Genomic DNA, 22,982 nt, shown 5'->3' on the forward strand with positions numbered 1-22,982 from the left:
GCTTCACTGTATACCTAAACTGTGCAAACAATATAGTTCATGCTGAACACCCGCTTTCCCTTGAAGAATCTGGAATTTTGGTATGTACTTGGCAGAGGGGGCCTACATGACTAGGCCCCAATAAAAACCCTGGGCACTCAGTCTATAATGAGCTTCTCTGGTAGACAATATTTTACGTATGTTATCACAACTCCTTGTTGGGGGAATTTAGAACATCCTGTGTAATTTCACAGGGAAATACTTGGAAGCCTGTGCCTGGTTTCTCCTGGACTTCATGCTATGTGCTTTTTCTCGTTGCTGGTTTTGCTTTGTATCTGCTTGCTATAATAAATCATAGCTGTGGCTGAATTGTGAGTCTTGCAAATCTCTGAACCTGGGGGTGGTATTTGTGACTCAAGGAATAAAGTAAATGAGAACATGACAATGTACACATTGAGTCTAGGCTCCACTGCCCAGCAAACTTGGCCTTATTCCTCTCCATTGGGAAAATGATCAGAGTAAACAGACTAGAGGCAGGAGGCAGGCCTCACGTGGCTTCTAGAGGATTTGGAGCTGTCTGGATGTGTGCTCCAATGCCACACTGTGACCTAGGGCAAGTTACTTAACCTCTGCCTCTCCTAATTTCTTCCACTGTAAAATAGCAATAACTGTACCCACCTCATAGAGTTGTTAAAAGGAGACAATTTATAGGAAGCACTCAGACTATGACTGGTGCAGAGTGACTCAGAGGGGCTGGATCTATTTCTCTCTGGTGTGGAACCACTAGAACATCGTCAACATTCTGATATTAACTCCCTTGCTTCCCTTCACTCTGCTCCCCTCTTCCTCACCAGCCCCCTTTCCCTCCCTTCTCTTAGTTATCCTCTAAGCTCCTTTACATCCAAACCATTTCCTCCCCCAGATTACTACCTTTCCTCAAGGACTAAATGAAAATATGCAGGATTTTTTTTTTTAAGTGTATACAGAAGTGTGTACAGAAAAGGGCACAATATGTGTTCTCATCAGTGTCCACAGCCCTTCCTATGCTCAACATTGTTTTGTTCCATATACGATTTAGAAGAGTTAAGTACCCTCCCAGTCCTCACTGATGAAATTCTATTACTTTTGATAATGACGAGTGCTTATCACATATAGAACTATGCTATTTTATTTTTATAACTTTGTAAGACCTACCATGTAAATGTATTTACAAATGGTGTGTGTGTGTGTGGGGGGGGTGGATTCTTTCACAAGTATTTTTTCCCCAATACTTGGTTAAGCATATTTGTTTCCTGAAATACTGGACTCCATGGTGTAAAGTAGCTATTTTGTTTTTTCCAATGGTGTATCTAAAAAACAATTTTAATGGAGATGGGAGCTTCTACTTGAAAACTGCTTTGCTTCTTTGCAAATGTTGAGTCCCTGATGGGCTGTTTAGATAGTGTTCAGATATTGCTGCTGAAAAGACTATAAGGAGGTTAATTATCATAGGAAAGTTCATGTTGGTATCCCGAAGCAGAGATTCCTTTGAGAAGGAAAAGAGGTTTAAGAAATGTCTGGTAAGCAGTCTCTCTGGTACAGGATACAATCACAATTTGGGGTGAGCTCCTGCATTTTCATTTTGAGTCCTTGTAATGAGACCCAAGCTTAAATTGGACAGTGCATGTGTAAAAGCTGGGAATGAGGAAAAAGAAAGGAAATGAATAAACTCCAAGTTCAATACTTCATTTGTAAGTACATTCAATATTTCAAGGAAAGATGTCAAAGACAAAAATCAAGCCAAAAATAAAAGACCAAAAATTAGATAATTACAAATATCTCCAGAAGCCACTGAGTCCGTCTCTCTTCTCTTATCCCCCTAACATCTTCTCCAGGTAGGACTGTCCTCCAGGCATTTAGGACACATGTTTTTCTATCCCATTTTGGAGATTAAGGAGGCCTTCTTGGTAATCTGTTTTGCCAACCATCAAAAAGAAGCTAAACCACCCCATATTTTATGGCCTTACCTCTGTTCTCCATAGGCCTAGAAAAGAGCCCATCACTATACTTCTCATCATAACTTTCTAGCTAAAGCGAACACTCAATTATATTCAGTATTAGGGAGATGGGAAATTCTCTATCTCTAAAATCCATAAAATTCACCGAAGATTGAATAATCAGAGCCCTTCAACCTTTGCCAATAGAATTTTCTTATCAGATCCACTGAAACATACCAAAATTAATTAACTTGAATTTCTTTTATTTTCCTCAATTCTCTTCTGCTTGAATTTAATTAGAATGGAAGTATAGATGATCAGCAGGAAAATTTTAAGAAGGAAAAGTGAAGCTCTGGAAAATTATAAACAAAATTCACTCATTCATTAAAAACAACAAAAAACATTTGCTGAACTTATAGGATATTCCTGACACTGACATCACAGCAATGAGAAAAGTAGACAAAAGCTCTCTCATGAAGCTTACATTCTACTAAGGGAGATGGAAAATAAATGAACTCATAAATAGATAATGGGTAAGATACATCATATTTTGAATAACCTAACTTATCCTTTAAAAGCTCTTTCAAGTTATCTCTTAGCATGTTTTTTCCCCCTTGGCTAATTAATTCCACTTATTCAACTCCCATCAGCAAAGCCCTGTAAACACATTATAGGTGTAAGGGATAAGTGAGTGGGAGCTCTCTTACCTTAAGTTGGTGGTATATTTTCTTCAGTGCATTTGCTTCTTCTTCTGTATTGGGAATAAGTCGAATCACCTTATCACTATAAGAAAGGAAAGAAATGGTGTTATTTACCTTTCAAAACTAAGGATTTAGCCAGCTCTATCTGCTTACCTTTTAAAAAACTAACTTTGCAATTAGGAAGAAAAACAGCAAACTCTGGACTGGACCAATACCAGCAATACCTAGGCCACCCAGGAGCCCCACATTGGTCTTTTTTCCCCTTCCTTAAGACTATTGGTTTTTCCGGGGCTCCTGGGTGGCTCAGTAGTTAAGCGTCTGCATTTGGCTCAGGTCATGATTCCAGGGTCCTGGGATCGAGCCCCGCATCGGGCTCCCTGATCTGCGGGAAGCCTGCTTCTCCCTCTCCCACTCCCCCTGCTTGTGTTCCCTCTCACTGTGTCTCTCTCTGTCAAATAAATAAAATCTTTAAATTTAAAAAAAAAGACTTTTGGGTGTTTTTCCATCAGCTTTTAAAGATTACATATTCACACTTAAGCAGAGAAAGGCCAAAAACACAGAAACAATGGTAACAGGGACAAGGACTTTCATGAATAGCTCAGAGCGGATACCAAATAAGAAATTTCTGACAGAGAGAGCGGAGCAAGATGGCGGAGGAGTAGGAGACCTGGATTTCGTCTCCTCTCAGGAATTCAGCTGGATAGGGATCAAACCATTCTGAACACCTACAAACGCAACAGGAGATCGAAGAAAAGAATAGCAACAACTCTCTGAACAGAAAAGCGACCACTTTCTGGAAGGTAGGACGTGCGGAGAAGTGAATCCGAGGCGATATTCGGGAGGATAGACGGCGGGGGAGGGGCCTCCGTCGGCCGCTTCTGGCAAGTGATAGAGCCGCGGAGCACAAAATCGGAACTTTTAGAAGTCTGCTCCGCTGAGGGACGTCACTCTGGTGGCGAAGTGGGGGGTGGAACCCTCGCGGGACAGTGTGGTCTCAGGACCCTCGGGGTCACAGGAAGACCGGGGGTGCCTGAGTGCGGCAGAGCTCCCAGGTATCGGAGCAGGGAAGCCGGCTGCAGAGACGGAGCCCAGGCGCGGGCTCTCAGCTCGGGGTTGTCATAAACCGTGATCCGCGGCACAGTCGGGCCACTGCTCCTCCAGCAGGGACCCAACAAGCGGCAGATCCGGGGAGACTCACCTTCTTCCCCCGGGAGGAGAGGTGCGGGAGCGCACCGCGGGGATCTGCTGGGTTCGGAGACTCCACCCGGGGTCGGGTGCCAGATAGAAAGGCGCGGTCACAGGCCGAGTGAGCGCGGAGTGTGGCCGGAGACCGGGGAGACGGGAGTGACTGACCGCTTTTCTCTGGGGGCTCGCTGAGGAGCGGGACCCCGAGTTCTCGGCTCCGCCGGGGCGGAGACTGGGAGGCCGCCATTTTCACTCTCCGCCTCCAAAGCTGTACGGAAAGCTTGCAGGGAACAAAAGCTCCGGAGAGCAAACCCGAGCAGATTACTTAGCCCGGACCGGCAAGGGCGGGGCAATTTTGCCTCCGGCAAAGACATTTGGGAACCAAGGCAACAGGCCCCTCCCCCAGAAGATCAGCGAGAACAGCCAGCCAAGACCAAGTTTATCGATCAATGAGAACGGCAGAACTCCAGCGCTAGGGGAATACTGCACATAGAATTCATGGCTTTTTTACCATGATTCTTTAGTCTTTCAAAGTTAATTATTATTTTTTTTTTAACTTTTTTTCTTTTTTCCTTTTTTCTTTTTTTTGAATTTTTCTTTTTCCCTTTTTCAACCAACATCTTATCAATCCCTTTTTAAAAAAAAAAAAACATTTTTATTTTTCATTTTTAAAGTCATATTCTATCCCTTCATAGTAGTTACCCATATTTTTGGCATATATAGATAAGTTGTTCTCTCTTTAAAATCTTGAGATAGTTTCTTCTAACAGATCAAAATATAATCTAAATCTCTAGTGTATGGTTTTTTTCTACTCCCCTGCCTGATCACATTCCCTCCCTTTTTTTTTTTTTTTTAATCCCTTTTTTTTTTTTTTTAAACACCTTTTTAAAATACTTTTTTAAAAAAATTTTTTATAATTTCCATCTTTACAGTCATATTCCATCCCTTCATCATATCAACCCTTATTTTTGTACATATACAAGTTTTTCTTTCTTTAAAATTTTGGGAGGGACTTTCTTTTAACAGACCAAAATACACCCAAAATCTAGTGTGTGGCACTGATCTATAATCCAGCCTGATCATATTTGATCACATTCTGTTTTTGTTTTGTTTTGTTTTGTTCTGCTTTTGTTTGTTTTTATCTTTATCTTTTTCTTTTTTCTTTTTTTCTTTCCTTTTCTTTTTTCTCTCTTTCCCTTTCTTTTCCCACTGCTTCAGGTCTTTTCTGATTTGTTTAGAGTATATTTTCTGGGGACGTTGTTACCCTGCTAGCATTTTGTTCTCTTATTAATCTATTCTCCTCTGCACAAAATGACAAGACGGAAAAAATCACCTCAACAAAAAGAACAAGAGGTAGTACCGACTGCCAGGGACCTACTCAATACGGACATTAGTACGATGTCAGATCTAGAGTTCAGAATCATCACTTTAAAGATACTAGCTGGGCTTGAAAAAAACATGGAAATTATTAGAGAAACCCTTTCTGGAGAAGTAAAAGAACTAAAATCTAACCAAGTAGAAATCAAAAAGGCTATCAATGAGGTGCAATCAAATATGGGGGCGCTAACTGCTAGGATAAATGAGGCAGAAGAAAGAATCAGTGAGATAGAAGACCAAATGATGGAAAATAAAGAAGCTGAGAAAAAGAGAGATAAACAACTACTGGATCACGAGGGCAGAATTCGAGAGATAAACGATACCATAAGACGAAACAACATTAGAATAATTGGGATCCCAGAAGAAGAAGAAAGAGAGAGAGGGGCAGAAGGTATAATGGAGCAAATTATAGCAGAGAACTTCCCTAATTTGGGGAAGGAAACAGGCATCAAAATCCAGGAAGCACAGAGAACCCCTCTCAAAATCAATAAAAATAGGTCAACACCCCGACATCTAATAGTAAAACTTACGAGTCTCAGAGACAAAGAGAAAATCCTGAAAGCAGCTCGGGAGAAGAGATATGTAACCTACAATGGTAGAAACATTAGATTGGCAACAGACCTATCCACAGAGACCTGGCAGGCCAGAAAGGACTGGCAGGATATATTCAGAGCACTAAATGAGAAAAATATGCAGCCAAGAATACTATATCCAGCTAGGCTGTCATTGAAAATTGAAGGAGAGATAAAAAGCTTCCAGGACAAACAAAAACTAAAGGAATTTGCAAACACGAAACCAGCCCTACAACAAATATTGAAAGGGGTCCTCTAAGCAAAGAGAGAGCCTAAAAGCAACATAGACCAGAAAGGAACACAAACAATATACAGTAACAGTCACTTTACAGGCAGTACAATGGCACTGAATTCCTATCTTTCAATAGTTACCCTGAATGTAAATGGGCTAAATGCCCCAATCAAAAGACACAGGCTATCAGATTGGATTAAAAAACAAGACCCATCGATATGCTGTCTGCAAGAGACTCATTTTAGACCCAAAGACACCCCCAGATTGAAAGTGAGGGGGTGGAAAACCATTTACCATGCTAATGGACACCAAAAGAAAGCTGGGGTGGCAATCCTTATATCAGACAAATTAGATTTTAAACCAAAGACTGTAATAAGAGATGAGGAAGGACACTATATCATACTTAAAGGGTCTATCCAACAAGAAGATCTAACAATTGTAAATATCTATGCCCCTAACATGGGAGCAGCCAATTATATAAGGCAATTAATAACAAAAGCAAAGAAACACATCGACAACAATACAATAATAGTGGGGGACTTTAACACCCCCCTCACTGAAATGGACAGATCGTCTAAGCAAAAGATCAACAAGGAAATAAAGACTTTAAATGACACACTGGACCAAATGGACTTCGCAGACATATTCAGAACATTCCATCCCAAAGCAACGGAATACACATTCTTCTCTAGTGCCCATGGAACATTCTCCAGAATAGATCACATCCTAGGTCATAAATCAGGTCTCAACCGGTACCAGAAGATTGGGATCATTCCCTGCCTATTTTCAGACCACAATGCTTTGAAACTAGAACTCAATCACAAGAGGAAAGTCGGAAAGAACTCAAATACATGGAGGCTAAAGAGCATCCTACTGAAGAATGAATGGGTCAACCAGGAAATTAAAGAAGAATTAAAAAAATTCATGGAAACCAATGAAAATGAAAACACAACTATTCAAAATCTTTGGGATACAGCAAAGGCAGTCCTAAGAGGAAAGTATATAGCAATACAAGCCTTTCTCAAGAAACAAGAAAGGTCTCAAGTACACAACCTAACCCTACACCTAAAGGAGCTGGAGAAAGAACAGCAAATAAAGCCTAAACCCAGCAGGAGAAGAGAAATAATAAAGATCAGAGCAGAAATCAATGAAATAGAAACCAAAAGAACAGTAGAACAGATCAACGAAACTAGGAGCTGGTTCTTTGAAAGAATTAACAAGATTGATAAGCCCCTGGCCAGACTTATCAAAAAGAAAAGAGAAATGACCCAAATCAACAAAATCATGAATGAAAGAGGAGAAATCACAACCAACACCAAAGAAATACAAACAATTATAAGAACATATTATGAGCAACTCTATGCCAGCAAATTAGATAACCTGGAAGTAATGGATGCATTCCTAGAGATGTATCAACTACCAAAACTGAACCAGGAAGAAATAGAACACCTGAACAGACCTATAACCACTAAGGAAATAGAAGCAGTCATCAAAAATCTCCCAAAACACAAAAGCCCAGGGCCAGATGGCTTCCCAGGGGAATTCTACCAAACATTTCAAGAAGAATTAATACCTATCCTTCTGAAACTGTTCCAAAAAATAGAAATGGAAGGAAAACTTCCAAACTCATTTTATGAGGCCAGCATTACCTTGATCCCAAAACCAGACAAAGACCCCATCCAAAAGGAGAATTACAGACCAATATCCCTGATGAACATGGATGCAAAAATTCTCACCAAAATACTAGCCAATAGGATCCAAAAGTACATTAAAAGGATTATTCACCACGACCAAGTGGGATTTATCCCTGGGCTGCAAGGTTGGTTCAACATCCGCAAATCAATCAACGTGATACAATACATTAACAAAAGAAAGAACAAGAATCATATGATCCTCTCAATAGATGCAGAAAAAGCATTTGACAAAGTACAGCATCCTTTCTTGATCAAAACTCTGCAGAGTATAGGGATAGAGGGTACATACCTCAATATCATAAAAGCCATCTATGAAAAACCTACAGCGAATATCATTCTCAATGGGGAAAAACTGAGAGCTTTCCCCCTAAGGTCAGGAACGCGGCAGGGATGTCCACTATCACCACTGCTATTCAACATAGTATTGGAAGTCCTAGCCACAGCAATCAGACAACAAAAAGAAATCAAAGGCATCCAAATCGGCAAAGAAGAAGTCAAACTCTCACTCTTTGCAGATGATATGATACTTTATGTGGAAAATCCCAAAGACTCCACCCCAAAATTGCTAGAACTCATACAGGAATTCAGTAAAGTGGCAGGATATAAAATTAATGCACAGAAGTCAGTGGCATTCCTATACACCAACAACAAGTCAGAAGAAAGAGAAATTAAGGAGTCGATCCCATTTACAATTGCACCCAAAACCATAAGATACCTAGGAATAAATCTAACCAAAGAGGCAAAGGATCTGTACTCAGAAAACTATAAAATACTCATGAAAGAAATTGAGGAAGACACAAAGAAATGGAAAAACGTTCCATGCTCATGGATTGGAAGAACAAATATTGTGAAGATGTCAATCCTACCTAGAGCAATCTACACATTCAATGCAATCCCCATCAAAATACCATCCACTTTCTTCAAAGAAATGGAACAAATCATCCTAAAATTTGTATGGAACCAGAAAAGACCCCGCATAGCCAGAGGAATGTTGAAAAAGAAAAGCAAAGCTGGCGGCATCACAATTCCGGACTTCCAGCTCTACTACAAAGCTGTCATCATCAAGACAGTATGGTACTGGCACAAAAACAGACACATAGATCAATGGAACAGAATAGAGAGCCCAGAAATGGACCCTCAACTCTATGGTCAACTAATCTTTGACAAAGCAGGAAAGAATGTCCAATGGAAAAAAGACAGTCTCTTCAACAAATGGTGTTGGGAAAACTGGACAGCCACATGCAGAAGAATGAAACTGGACCATTTCCTTACACCACACACAAAAATAGACTCCAAATGGTTGAAAGACCTCAATGTGAGACAGGAGTCCATCAAAATCCTAAAGGAGAACACAGGCAGCAACCTCTTCGACCTCAGCCGCAGCAACTTCTTCCTAGAAACATCGCCAAAGGCAAGGGAAGCAAGGGCAAAAATGAACTATTGGGACTTCATCAAGATAAAAAGCTTTTGCAAAGCAGAGGAAACAGTCAACAAAACCAAAAGACAACTGACAGAATGGGAGAAGATATTTGCAAATGACATATCAGATAAAGGGCTAGTATCCAAAATCTATAAAGAACTCATCAAACTCAACACCAAAAGAACAAAGAATCCAATCAAGAAATGGGCAGAAGACATGAACAGACATTTTTCCAAAGAAGACATCCAAATGGCCAACAGACACATGAAAAAGTGTTCAATATCGCTCGGCATCAGGGAAATCCAAATCAAAACCTCAATGAGATACCACCTCACACCAGTCAGAATGGCTAAAATTAACAAGTCAGGAAATGACAGATGTTGGCGGGGATGCGGAGAAAGGGGAACCCTCCTACACTGTTGGTGGGAATGCAAGCTGGTGCAGCCACTCTGGAAAACAGTATGGAGGTTCCTCAAAAAGTTGAAAATAGAGCTACCATATGATCCAGCAATTGCACTACTGGGTATTTACCCCAAAGATACAAAAGTAGGGACCCGAAAGGCTACATGCACCCCGATGTTTATAGCAGCAATGTCCACAATAGCCAAACTGTGGAAAGAGCCAAGATGTCCATCAACAGATGAATGGATAAAGAAGATGTGGTATATATATACAATGGAATATTATGCAGCCATCAAAAGGAATGAGATCTTGCCATTTGCAACGACGTGGATGGAACTGGAGGGTATTATGCTGAGCGAAATAAGTCAAACAGAGAAAGACATGTATCATATGACCTCACTGATATGAGGAATTCTTAATCTCAGGAAACAAACTGAGGGTTGCTGGAGTGGGGGGTGGGGTGGGAGGGATGGGGTGACTGGGTGATGGACACTGGGGAGGGTATGTGTTCTGGTAAGCGCTGTGAATTGTGCAAGACTGTTGAATCTCAGATCTGTACCTCTGAAACAAATAATGCAATATATGTTAAGAAAGAAAAAAAGAAGAAGAAGAATGTAGCAGGAGGGGAAGAATGAAGGGGGGGAAATCGGAGGGGGAGAAGAACCATGAGAGACAATGGACTCTGAAAAACAAACTGAGGGTTCTAGAGGGGAGGGGGTTGGGAGGATGGGTTAGCCTGGTGATGGGTATTGAGGAGGGCACGTTCTGCATGGAGCACTGGGTGTTATGCACAAACAATGAATCATGGAACACTATATCTAAAACTAATGATGTAATGTATGGGGATTAACATAACAATAAAAAAAAATTTAAAAAAAAAAAAAAAAAAGAAAATCAGTAAGAACATAATTGAACTCAAGATCACCATCAATCAACTAATGTAATTGACATCTATAACCTACTTCATCCAACAAAAGCAGATTATACTTTTTTCTCAAGAACATGTGAAATAGGGGTGCCTGGTGGCTCAGTCATTAAGCGTCTGCCTTTGGCTCAGGTCACGATCTCAGGGTCCTGGGATTGAACCCCACATCGGGCTCCCTGCTCCGCGGGAAGCCTGTTCTCCCTCTCCCACTCCCCCTGCTTGTGTTCCCCCTCTCGCTGTGTCTCTATCTTTGTCAAAAATAAATAAATAAGGGGCGCCTGGGTGGCTCAGTCGTTAGGCGTCTGCCTTTGGCTCAGGTCATGATCCCAGGGTCCTGGGATTGAGCCCCGCATCGGGCTCCCTGCTCCGCGGGATGCCTGCTTCTCCCTCTCCCACTCCCCCTGCTTGTGTTCTCTTTCTCGTTGTCTCTCTCTGTCAAATAAATAAATAAAATCTTTAAAAAAAAAATTAATTAAATAAATAAATAAATAAAATCTTAAAAAAAAAAGAACATGTGAAATATTCACCAAGATAGAGCACTTTCTGGGCCATAAAAGACAACTTAACAAATTAAAAAAAAAAGATATCATACAATTTCTGCCTAAGACCACACAGAATTAAGGTGGAAATCAATAATAGATAGATTGCGGGAAAATCCCAAAATACTTGGACACTAAGTATGACACTTCTAAATGATACATGGGCCAAAAAAGAAATTCAAGAGATATTTTAAATGTTTTGAACTATATTAAAATGAAAACACAACTTACCAAAATTTGTGGGATGCAGCAAAGTAGTACTTAGAAGGCAATTTATAGCATTGAGTGCATATACTAGAAAAGAAGAAAGTTCTGAAGTCAATATTCTAAGCTTCAATCTTAGAAAATTAGAAAAAGAAGAGCAAATTAAATCCAAAGTAAGGAGAAATCAATGAATTTGAAAACAAAAAAATCAATAGAGAAAACCAACATTATCAAAAGTTGTTTCTTTGAAAAAATGAATAAAATTGATAAGCTTCTTGTCAGACCCAATACAAAAAAAGAGAAAAGACACAAATTGCTAATACCAGAAATGAAAGTAAAGATATCATTACAAACTCCATGGACATTAAAAGGATAATAAAGGAATATTGGGAACAATTCCATGTTCATGGATAGGAATATTCAATACTGGCAAGATATCAGTCCTTCCCAATTTAATCTATAATTTAATAGAATCACAATGAGAATCCAAGCAAGTTATTTTGTAGATATTGACAAAATGATTCTAACTTTTATGTAGAAAGACAAAAGACCTGGTGTAGGCAATTCATTACTGAAGGAGAGAAACAAGTCAGAAAGCTGGGATTGTCTGATTTCAAGACCTATCATAAAACAGTAATCAAGACATTGTGATATTGGTAAAAGAACAAACAGACCAATAGAACAGAATGAAGAGCCTAAAGACAGACCCACAAAAATATAGTCAACAAATCTTTGACAAAGAAGCAAAGACAAGATAGTTTTATTAAATATATATTTATATATAATATATAACAATATATTATAGATGTTTATGTTAATGAATAAAGTTTGTTAAATAAAAAAGCATGGTAATAAAAAAAAAAAAAAAGAAATTTCTGACAGAAGTAAAAATATTCTTTTTAAAAACTTAATGCTGAAAAGGAATGTGACTTTCAATAAGAGAGCATATACACTATGGAAAATTTCTGGTTTGGATTTTTCCTACACTGAGAACAGTAAAGATAAGCTCATCTCTATGGGCCATCTTATTTCTGTAGTACAGAGCTTCCCAAGTGCATATGGGGCCAAATGGGAGGGCCACCAACTGTTTCAAGTGTGCCACAAGATATCAATGGCTATAAAAATTTTTAAGTGATAAAAATTTAAAATTTTTTACTGCCATTAAAATTGTACCACAGCTGAAATTATATTTGAACACTCTAGAAGTGTCTTTCAGTAAAGATCTTGAATTGTTTAAGAAGACTGGAGGAGTCATGCTATCTGCCAGAGAGTTCTCTATAGTGGTGACTTCCCCCCAAGGTTTGTCAGACAGCTGTTATTATTTTTAGTTATGTCATGATGGGGACAGGTTGGAAAGCACAACTCTAGTATATAATAATCACAAATGGTTCAATGTGCTTTGTATAGCGCATAGTTATTAAGTATTTATTAATGGATTGGTATAAAGGATATTATTGAGAATAATTGGTTTCTTTTTTTAAAATTTTATCATGTTATGTTAATCACCATACATTACATCATTAGTTTTTGATGTAGGAGAATAATTGGTTTCTAGAGGAAATGTAAGAGTTCCCTGTACTCAATAGAGTACAACAGGAATATTTTTCATAACCCTCTACAACATTTTACAATGACTGAAGATAGATTATTAATACTAGGCACGCACACACACACACACACACACGCACACATGCACGCACACAGCACATAACAAAAACTCTAGCAGTTCACCCACAACTTATCTCTTCAACCTCAAAGGTATACTGGAGTAAGAATGGACTATGCATACTTTCCCATGGTTTTACTACTTGGTGAATAGCAGTGTCCAAGGCTAGGTAAGATTAATATGAAAGTCACTGAACCCCAAGGGAGACTTCCAGATTTGTTGGAGAATTATTCGTTAGGGCTGTGTGTTCATTTCCAATCACTTTAGCTTTGTTATTTCAAATGATCCTGTTATATCTTCTTTAGGCCTATGCATTAAAAGGCCCTTGGTTTGTTGGTAATTCAGTATGTCTCAGGCACTACTCTTGTAATATGTCACTTTAGTTTCCTCAGAATCACACAAAGGACCCCTCAGTATCAATGCCATGAAGTCTATTTTTCCAGAAAGAATCTACTTTCTTAGTAGTGGCAAAGAAAAAAGTCATCAAGTCATTGTGAAACAACTCCAAATATGACCTTTAGAATTTAAATGTAATTTACACCTTTCTCTTTTTCATTTCTGGTACACAATTCTCTGTCCTTTATTTTTCCTGGATTCATCATATCCTGGCCTCTCCCACCTGACCCAATATAATTCTTGGCAGAGAAAGGCAACTCCGCTGGGTGATATGGTTGTTTTTGAGGGATGGATCACTTGACAGCTTGCTAAAAAACACCTCCATCTGGGGCCCTATCAGCTCCTCAAGAGTGCAAAGGAAGCAATCTGTAGCTGTTTTACAGCCATAGGAAGATTTTTTTTTTAAGTGATGGATAATTCAACCTGGCAATTGATTCCTCTTCTGTGAGTATAGGATAAAAGGTGACCATGCCTAGGATTTTTACCTCTGAAAGTGATTGCTCAAACCCAGGTTTGTCACTTTTATCACATGAAGTTCACTTCATCACAACTTGTAGAAATTCTCAGGTGTGACTTGAGAAATATGTTTATTACTGTTTGATTACTTATCAGAGAGCAGAGAAGAAGGAAAGTTATTTAGGAAGACCCACGTAATGTTATATTTTGTAAACCCATAAATTTTCTTAGACTAACCAGTAACCCAAACCAACAAGAGTAATCTATTCAGCATGCAAAACCAAATGCTCCCCAAAGGCCCCATTTGTTCCATCAAACATAAAGCTCACTCTCCCTAGATCTGAGAGCTAGTCTTTTTTTGAAGTGGCGAACAATAATTCAGTAATACACACAGGAAGGTTTCAGGAAGTACAGTAGCTCCTGGAATTCAGAGAAAAACTAGCTATGTACAACTATCAAAGGTGAGTGGAAAGGCTTTCCTTATAACTGATGGCTTTTTTCAACTGCTAGGTGGCAACATCAATTTAAGACCCCTTGGCTACCCTTTGTGATTAAGTTGAGAGAATCAAAGATCTGCAATAGGGGGAAATCGGAGGGGGAGACGAACCATGAGAGACTATGGACTCTGAGAAACAAACTGAGGGTTCTAGAGGGGAGAGGGGTGGGAGGATGGGTTAGCTGGTGATGGGTATTAAAGAGGGCACGTACTGCATGGAGCACTGGGTGTTATACGCAAACAGTGAATCATGGAACACTACATCAAAAACTAGTGATGTAATGTATGGTGATTAACATGACATAATAATAATAAAAAAAGATCTGCATAGGGGTTGAGGTTAGGGAGCTGACTGGGCAACCACTGCTCATATGTGTATGTGTTTGTAAATCAGAAATTTCTATGGGAACCTATGTAAAGTTTTCATAGAGAACATAGGCATTTTAAATCACAGTTTAAAAATGGTATATAGATGCAGAATATTCCAGATAACTAATTGCCCAGTAATTATGTATTCACTCATGATATATTTTGTCCGCTTGCCTTACAGGACAAATAAGGTTATGTTGCTATCATGCTAGCACCAAGTTGCAAGTTGATTACTGATCCTAATGTATAGTAGCAACCACATGAACGACCCTTTTAAACACATTTAATCAATTTAAAAAGTATTATTAAATGCATAATGAGAACATATGCACCCAGAGAAGAGTATTTGGCAAGAGTATTTGGCACCTTCTCTAACCTTTTACAATCTGTCTGGGCTTCAGTTTCCTCATCAAAGGAGTGAGCAATAAACTAACTCCGTTGCCTTCCCGTTTTAAAGTTCTAAGACCATGCTGCTCAAAGCTGATGCCTACTATATTTATTGCTATGCCTCGACGGCAACACCTATGGAAGAATGTGTTTTATGGGTAACTGGAGAGTCCTCAGACTCCTTTGGAAAGACACAGATCTGAAGCTCCAGATTTTTCCTTTTGGGTCCTGGCATGAACTTTCACAATTGATTCTATTATTAAACTCTAAATTTCTTTGTAAGTTAGAGAACCAGTTTATAAACCTATGCTTATAAAAATGAAAATAGTACTGCAGATACAAAATAAAGTTCCCCTTCCAGTTCTCTTTCACACCAAACCTCCCATTGTCCCTTAGTGGCCATTGTTAATTTTTTGTGACCCATTCCTGACTCCTTTGCATTTACACACAGGACGGTTTCATAGCATTTTCTAATACTAATTTGCTTTTATTTTTCGCTTAACATGTTACTTTTGAAACACTTTTTTAAATAAATGGCTGGATTCTATTTGCCAATGTCTTATTTTGGAGTTTATGCCTATATTCATAAGGGAGACATTTTAAAAAATAAACTTTTTATAAACCAAAAAAAATGTTCTTTTTGAATCACCCCTGTTTGATGTTGGTATCCGCATTAAGCTATCCTCATGAAACTGGAAATTTCCCACCCTTGTAATATGCTTCGACAAATTGACACAGAAACTATGTCCCTGATTATTTCGTAGAATATACCCATGAAATTATTCAAGGTGGGACCAACTTTTTTTTTTTTTTTTTTTTTTTTTTGCAGTTGGGGGTTCTAAATTATTCTGTGGTCTATTCAGTTTTCTTCCAGGCTTTTTGAGTTAATTTTGGTAATTTACATTTCCTGGAAAACCATCCATTTCTTTATATAAATTATAACAAACTTAACTGCAATGTCTTATAACTTATCTGTAGCTTTGTCCCCTATGTCCTAATGTTATTTGTGGTTTTAAATATAAATTCTTTAATCAGACTTTCCAAAGATTTTATTGTTTTTTAAAAACCATTGCTTTTATTGATAAGTTATGTTTGTGTATATATATAATTTCTACTTCTATCTTTATGAATTACGTACTTCTTTCTTTAGATCTACTTTATTACTCTAATTTTAATAGGGGATATTTTTATTGATATTCAGATCTAAGTTGGTGATTTCAGGTTTTTGTAATTCAACTTATTTTTTTTTTTTTGAAGCTTTTATTTATTTGACAGAGACAGCAAGAGAGAGAACACAATCAGGTTAAGTGGGAGAGGGAGAAGTAGGCTCCCCGCTGAGCAGGGAGCCCAACGTGGGGCTCGATCCCAGGACCCTGGGATCATGACCTGAGCCAAAGGCAGACACTTAACCGACTTAGCCATCCAGGCGCCCCTCAACTTATTTAAATTAAAAAAAAGTCACCCATTTCTCCCAGACCCTATCCCTTGCCTCTGACAGCCACCAATCTGTTCCCGAAGGTTTTTTAGGTTTCATATATAAGAGAGATCACATAGTATTTGTCTTTCTCTGACTTATTTCACTTAATACAATGCCCTCAGGGTTCATTCATGGCACAAATGGCAAGATTTCATTTTTTTTTATGGTTTAATAATCCTCCATTGTGTGTGTGTGTGTGTGTGTGTGTGTGTGTGTGTATTACAATTTCTTTATCCATTCATTCATTGATGGTCCCTAGGTTGTTTCGGTATCTTGGCTATTGTAAATAATGCTGCAGTAAACATGGGGTGTAGATATCTTTTTGAGTTAGTGTTTTCTTCTTCTCTTGATAAACATCCAGAAGTGGAATTGTTGGATCATATCGTAGCTATACTTTTTAAAAAGAACCTCCATACTGTTTTCCATAGTGCTTGTATCAATTTATACTCCCCACCAACAGTGCACAAGGGCTTCCTTTTTTTCCACATCCTTGCCAACACTTATATTTTTGATGATAGTCATTCTAACAGAAGGGGGGTGAGATTTCATTTTGGTTTTGATTTGCATTACCCTGATGATTAATGATGTTGAGCACCTTTTCATGTGCTTGTTGGCTATCTGCATATCTTCTTTGGAAAAAATGTCTATTTAGATTTTCTGCCCATTTTTTAGTTAGTTTTTGGCTATTGAAACGTATGAATTCTTTACATGTTTTGCATACTAGCTACTCATGGGACAGGTGGTTTGCAAATATATTTCTCCCATTTGGTAGGTTGACTTTTCCTTTTGTTGATGCTTTTCTTTACTATGCAGAAGCTCCATTTGATGTAACCCCCCTTTGTTTATTTTTGCTTTTGGGATCAGATTCAAAAAATCATCACCAAGACCTATGTCAAAAGTCTTACTATGTTTCCTTTCAGGAGTCTTATGCTTTCAGGTCTTATATTTACATCTTTAATTCGAGTTAATTTTCATGTATGGTGTAAGACAGTGGTCCAGTTTCATTCTTTTGCGTGTGGCTGTCCAATTTTCCCAACACTATTTATTGAAGAGATGGCCCTTTCCCCATTGTATATTCTTGGTTACTTTGTCATAATTGATTGACCATATATGTGTAGGGTTATTTCTGGGTGCTCTATTTTGTCCCATTGATGTATGTGGTTTTTATGCCAATACTATGCTGTTTTGATTACTATAGCTTTGTGGTATACTTTGAAATCAGAGAATATGATGCCTCCAGCCTTGTTCTTATTTCTCAAAATTACTTTAGCTCTTTCAGGTCTCATTTCATACAGTTTTTAGGATTTTTTTGTTCTATTTCTGTGAAAAATACCATTGGTGTTTTGATAGGGATTGCACTGAATCTGTAGATTGCTTTGGGAAGTATGGACATTTTGACAATATTAAACCTTCCAATCCATTTACATGGAATGCCTTTCCACTTATTTGTGTCTTATTCAAATTCTTTCATTAATGTCTTATAGTTTTCATTATATATCTTTCACCTCCTTGGTTAACTTGATTTATAGGCATTTTATTCTTTTTGATGCAATTGTAAATGGGATAATTGTGGTTTTTAGTTTCTCTAAAGAGAACAAAAGAGTTATTTTGAAGAATGTTAAATTCTACATATACCTTTTAAATATGTTTAATTATGTTATTTAGATCTTCTATCCTTATTGTCTATTAAATTTGACAATTTTTGATAGAATTTTATTTAATATACCTACTGTGATTTTGGATTTGTCAGTTTAATTTAAAAACTCTTAATTCACATATTTTGATATGTAGGTATATATAAGTTCACGACTACTGTATCTTCTGGATGGAATAAAGCTTTTATCCTAAAATGTCTCTATAAAAATCCTTCTATAGCTCATTTAATGCTCTTTAAATTCTTTTTTTGCCAAATGATTGGCTGGGACAGTTTTGCCTATGTCTTTCTTACGCTTTTTCTTTTCTTTTTTTTTACAGATGAGCTTCTTGGATACATCATAATGCTAGACTAAATTTTTAAAAATTTAGTAAGATTTTTCTGACTTTTGACTAGAGAATTTTACTTATTCACATTAATTATGTTACTTTATTTATTTATTTTTTTGGAGCTAGCACAAGCAGGGTGGGGGGTGCCGAGGGTGGCAGACAGAGAATCGCAGGCAGGCCCCACCCTCAGCACAGAGCCCCACTTGGGGCTCAGTCTCATGATCCTGAGATTGTGACCCAAGCCAAAATCAAAAGTCGGATGCTCAACCAACTGAGCCACTCAGGTGCCCCTCTTTTTTTATAATATAAATTTAATATGTATAAAAATGTAAGGCACATACATTATCTAGTATTAGAACATGTATACATATGTGGTTTTTATTTTATTTTTTATTTGTTATGGGTTCTTGCCTTTTCTCCTTTCCTTCTTTCTTGGAGTTAATTCTCTGCCAATTTTTCTTATCTAGTACTGTGCAAGCTATGCATCTCATGTCTATTTTTTTAGTGATTTCTTATAAGATTTACAAACTTACTTTAACATACTTCATGTCTAGAATTAAGTCTTTGTATTTTCCCCCCTTGAACAAGATCTTATTTTTTTCATCCTCCTCCCCCGTTTTTCTTTTTTGCTCCATGTTTTGTTAAAATCACCTAGAATTCTTGTTGTACATTGTGTCTAACTGGATATCTGAACTGGGTTCCTTCAAAATTCATATGTTGAAGTCCTAACCTCCAGTATCTCTGAATGTGACTATATTTGGAGATAAGGTCTTTAAAGAGGTAATTAAGTTAAACTGAGGTCATTGGGTTGAGCCCTAATCCTGTTTGACTGGTATCCTTAGAAAAGGAGGGAATTGGGGCACAGACCTGCACAAAGGGAAAACACCATGAAGACACAGGGAGAAGGTGGCCATCTGCAAGCTAAGAAGAAAGGCCTCAGAAGAAATTAACTGTGCTGACACCATGCTCTCAGACTTCCAGTACCAGAACTGTGAGAAAATAAGTTCCTGTGGCTTAAATCACCCAGTCTGTGGTACTTTGTTATCACAGCCCTAGCAAACTAATACACACACTGAAGATGGCAGCTTGATGGCTGTGTCCTCAGCCATTCCTTGATATTTGAATGACTTTAGTCACTTTGTTTCTAAATTCTCCCAACACTGCATACATTTCCTATCAAAACACTCATTGCACTCACTGTAATTTGTTTAGTGTCTTTATTTCCTACTAAGCTCTAAACTCTGTATGAACAGGAACTCAATACATTTTAGTTTATTCTGTGGGAGTCCTGTGAGAGGGTCTCTATAGAGTAGTCCGAAGCTTGTCTTGAGGGTCTAGGAATAGGTTTATATTTTACCTGCAATTTCTAGATCATGCAGAGTGTAAATTAGGAGCCCACACCCATACTTGGTAGAGACCTGGGGTATCTACTTTTCAGTGATCTCCCATCACCCAAATCTCTAGTAGACTAAAACCTCCCTCCATTTCTCCAGCTATAGGGAGTTCTTCTCCACACTTTTAAAGTTCCCTTTCTTTTTATAAACTTGCTTGTAAGCTCTCCATGTCTTCCTGTTACAGGCATTGGAATCCCAGCCTCAGACCTGACAGTCCCTTTTCATAATCCTGACTCCCAGAACCATAGGGTATCAGCTTTTTCTTTCTACTTTAGCTTTTGCTTTTTGCCTCCAAATGTTTGGCATCTGGAAATTTCCCTGTCTTCCTACAAAGTTCAGTTATCTAATAAAACAAATGACAGGGTGGTAAAAGTCTGTGTTCTGGAGACAAGTTGCCGGCACTAGCTGTGGGACTTCAGGCAATGTTTTTCACTTCTCTGTGCCTCAGCCCCTCTATCTATAGATTGGGGTTACTGGTACTTAATTCATGGGTTATTGTGAGGATTAAAGGAGTACACATGTTAAGTGCTTAGAATAACACCTCACACAGAGTAAAGGCTATATAGATGTTTGATCCTATGAAGTTTTTGCATTTTTGGTATATTTTCACTTTATCCAATATTTATACTTTAGGGTTCCTGACTATAACAACTCAGGCTTCTATGTTCTATTAGACTCTAATATGTTGAGTAAAATGAGTAAGATTCTTTTAAGAGGAAAATACTTGTAGCAGACATCCTGGATAGCTTAAGAATGTACAACTTGTCCACAGTCTTACTTTGAGGTATCATTTGCCTGGTATCTTGTAACTCCTTCCCATGTAACCACACCTAATTTGACATCCAACTTAAAGGCAGTCAGGTAGAATGACAAGTGAGTTCTGCCCAGTTGGGCTCACTCCCCTGGACAGTGACTGACTGCTGATCTAGTCAGATCTTTGGGAGTTTACACTTGAAATAACGAAAAAAAAAAATCATTTTGCAGTATCAGGAGCAACGTCAATAGATACAGGTAATAGCTCAATTACCACAATGGCAAGGTTCTCAAGCAGGGATCATAGGCACTGGACACACCGCCCTTTGTAAAGGATCCTTCAGGCTCCAGAGGCCAGTTTGGAAATAGTCTCCATTTCTTCCGTGTGTTTCTTATAATAAACTGCTATCATCTGATGTATCTGGAGCATGTCTTTTTTTAAAACCTAACAAATGTACTAGTGCTAAGAATATTTAAACTTATTAAAAAAAAAAGTATCTGATCTCCAAGTCACTGGATTTACCTTCTCCCATCTATTTCCTCTTCAGGTAGGGAAAAAAGAGAGTAAGGCTGGATTTTAATCTGTACTCTATCACTTGACCAAATTGCTTAAACATTTAGAGCCAATGATTCCTAATCCTTAAATTGAGGAAACAGCAATATACTGTTGTATAGGATTTTTGTGAGAATTATTTCATTCAGACACATTTGTTAAAATTACATTATATGCCAGGCACGGCAGTAGGTACTAGGGATATAGCAGTTTCTGACAGTGATGGGCTTATAGTCGTAGTACCAATGAGATATTGTTTGGGAAATGCTTAACTCGTTATAGCCTCTCAATGCATAGTAACTTCTGCTATTATGTCTACAGGAAAAATATTTTCTCATTCGGTAGAACTTAGAGAGCTGAGAGCAGATACTTCTCCAAGTATGTTTCACTGTGAACATTAGAAACAATAAAACATTATTTTATTATGGATCTATTTAACCATTTTTTGTTGTTCCTGGTGTTTTTGTTTCTTGACCTTTCCATAGGTATTTGAATCTAATCATTGATCAGTTTCTTAATTTGGAACTATTTCCTCTCTTCTCAGGCAGCTCTTTGGCATCTATGTATCACACACATTAGATGGTATTTTCTACAACAGCTATTGACAAACGGGACACTTTATATAAAATAAAAATGGAAAATTTCAGAGTAAGTTCTGTATAGATATTCTCTCTATTGGTACAAGCTGCACAGTTTCAATACTTTTAAAGGCACAATTTACCCAGATACAGAAAAGGAGATCTAATGCTATTCTTCAGAATGTATAAGATTAGATGACTGTTGTGGATGCTGTTGGCTGCTCCTCCAAATCTACTTTCCCCTTCTTAAGACCCTAGCAGAAGGGGTTTGCTCTGATATTCACCCCAACCCTTCATCAGGAATGGGTCTTGATCAGCCAATCAGAGCTTGTATATCTCCCTAGCAACCTTGGTTAGTGTGGAGATTGACATGTATTATGAATTGGCCCAAATTTAAGGGCAGGATTATTATTGCATGGTGGGTAGGGGGGTATTCATTCTCTTGTCAAATGTAAACAAGGAAATGAATAACTGTGCTTGCCACTGGCAGCCTGTAATTAGGAAGGGAATGAGCTGTAGGGTGAAGCAGATTCTGTGGACTGTTGAGTGGGGAGGAAGAATGAACCTGGGTATTCAGTAGTCTTGTTGAATCAAGCAATTAAGCTAGTCCTACCTCTCCTACCTCTGGACCTCCTGTTATGTAATGTAAAAATTTTATTGTATAGGCCAGTTTGAGTCAAGCTGTCCTACTTGTAACCAAAAGCACCCTGCACAATAATGGTAATTTTACTTAGTTATTTTTAAGGAATGAGATAAGGAAACTATGGAGTAACTAAATTTACTATTAAATCAAAGTCTTCACAGGTGGAAAAACACATCTGTGTTCTTTCTTTCCTCCCTGAACACCTTTCTCTAAAATACCCCTTTGATTTTGATGGCCACTCTGTGTGTGCTTTCAGAAGGGAAGGGAAAACTAGGATAATAATCAGTAGCTAAAACTCATCTCCTATTCACAAGAAAAATAGGACAGTTTAAAATATTTGCTGAATTTTCTGAAAGCTTGTATCCCATGGAAGAGTTAATAATAGGATGTTCACTTAAAAAAAAAAATCGCATGTCTGAGCACAAAGAAATCCATTAGATAATCCCACCTAGAGAAATTAATGTTCACATGTAGATTCTATATTATAAAGTGCTTGGGTCTCAGTGCTGCATTTTCTTTGTTGAAAGATTATGTCTTAATGCACACAAAAAATTTCATTAAGAAGCAATAAATAAGAGATAACTTGGCAGAGAATACTTTAGAGAGCTAAATGGATTCTTCTCTT

At 38.0% G+C, this 22,982-nt stretch overlaps 1 protein-coding gene across 1 annotated transcript in view; it reads right to left on the minus strand.

Annotated features, from left to right (window-relative positions):
• Positions 1–22,982, minus strand: part of CPA6 (carboxypeptidase A6) — a 524,483-nt gene that overhangs the window by 184,463 nt on the left and 317,038 nt on the right. Inside the window, exon 7 of the mRNA XM_032421607.1 lies at positions 2,663–2,738. Coding sequence (XP_032277498.1) covers positions 2,663–2,738 — 76 coding nt within the window. The remainder of the gene's footprint in view (positions 1–2,662; positions 2,739–22,982) is intronic.

This window comes from Phoca vitulina, unplaced genomic scaffold (assembly GCF_004348235.1).
Source record: "Phoca vitulina isolate PV1807 unplaced genomic scaffold, GSC_HSeal_1.0 scaffold25, whole genome shotgun sequence".
Lineage (NCBI taxonomy): Eukaryota > Metazoa > Chordata > Mammalia > Carnivora > Phocidae > Phoca > Phoca vitulina.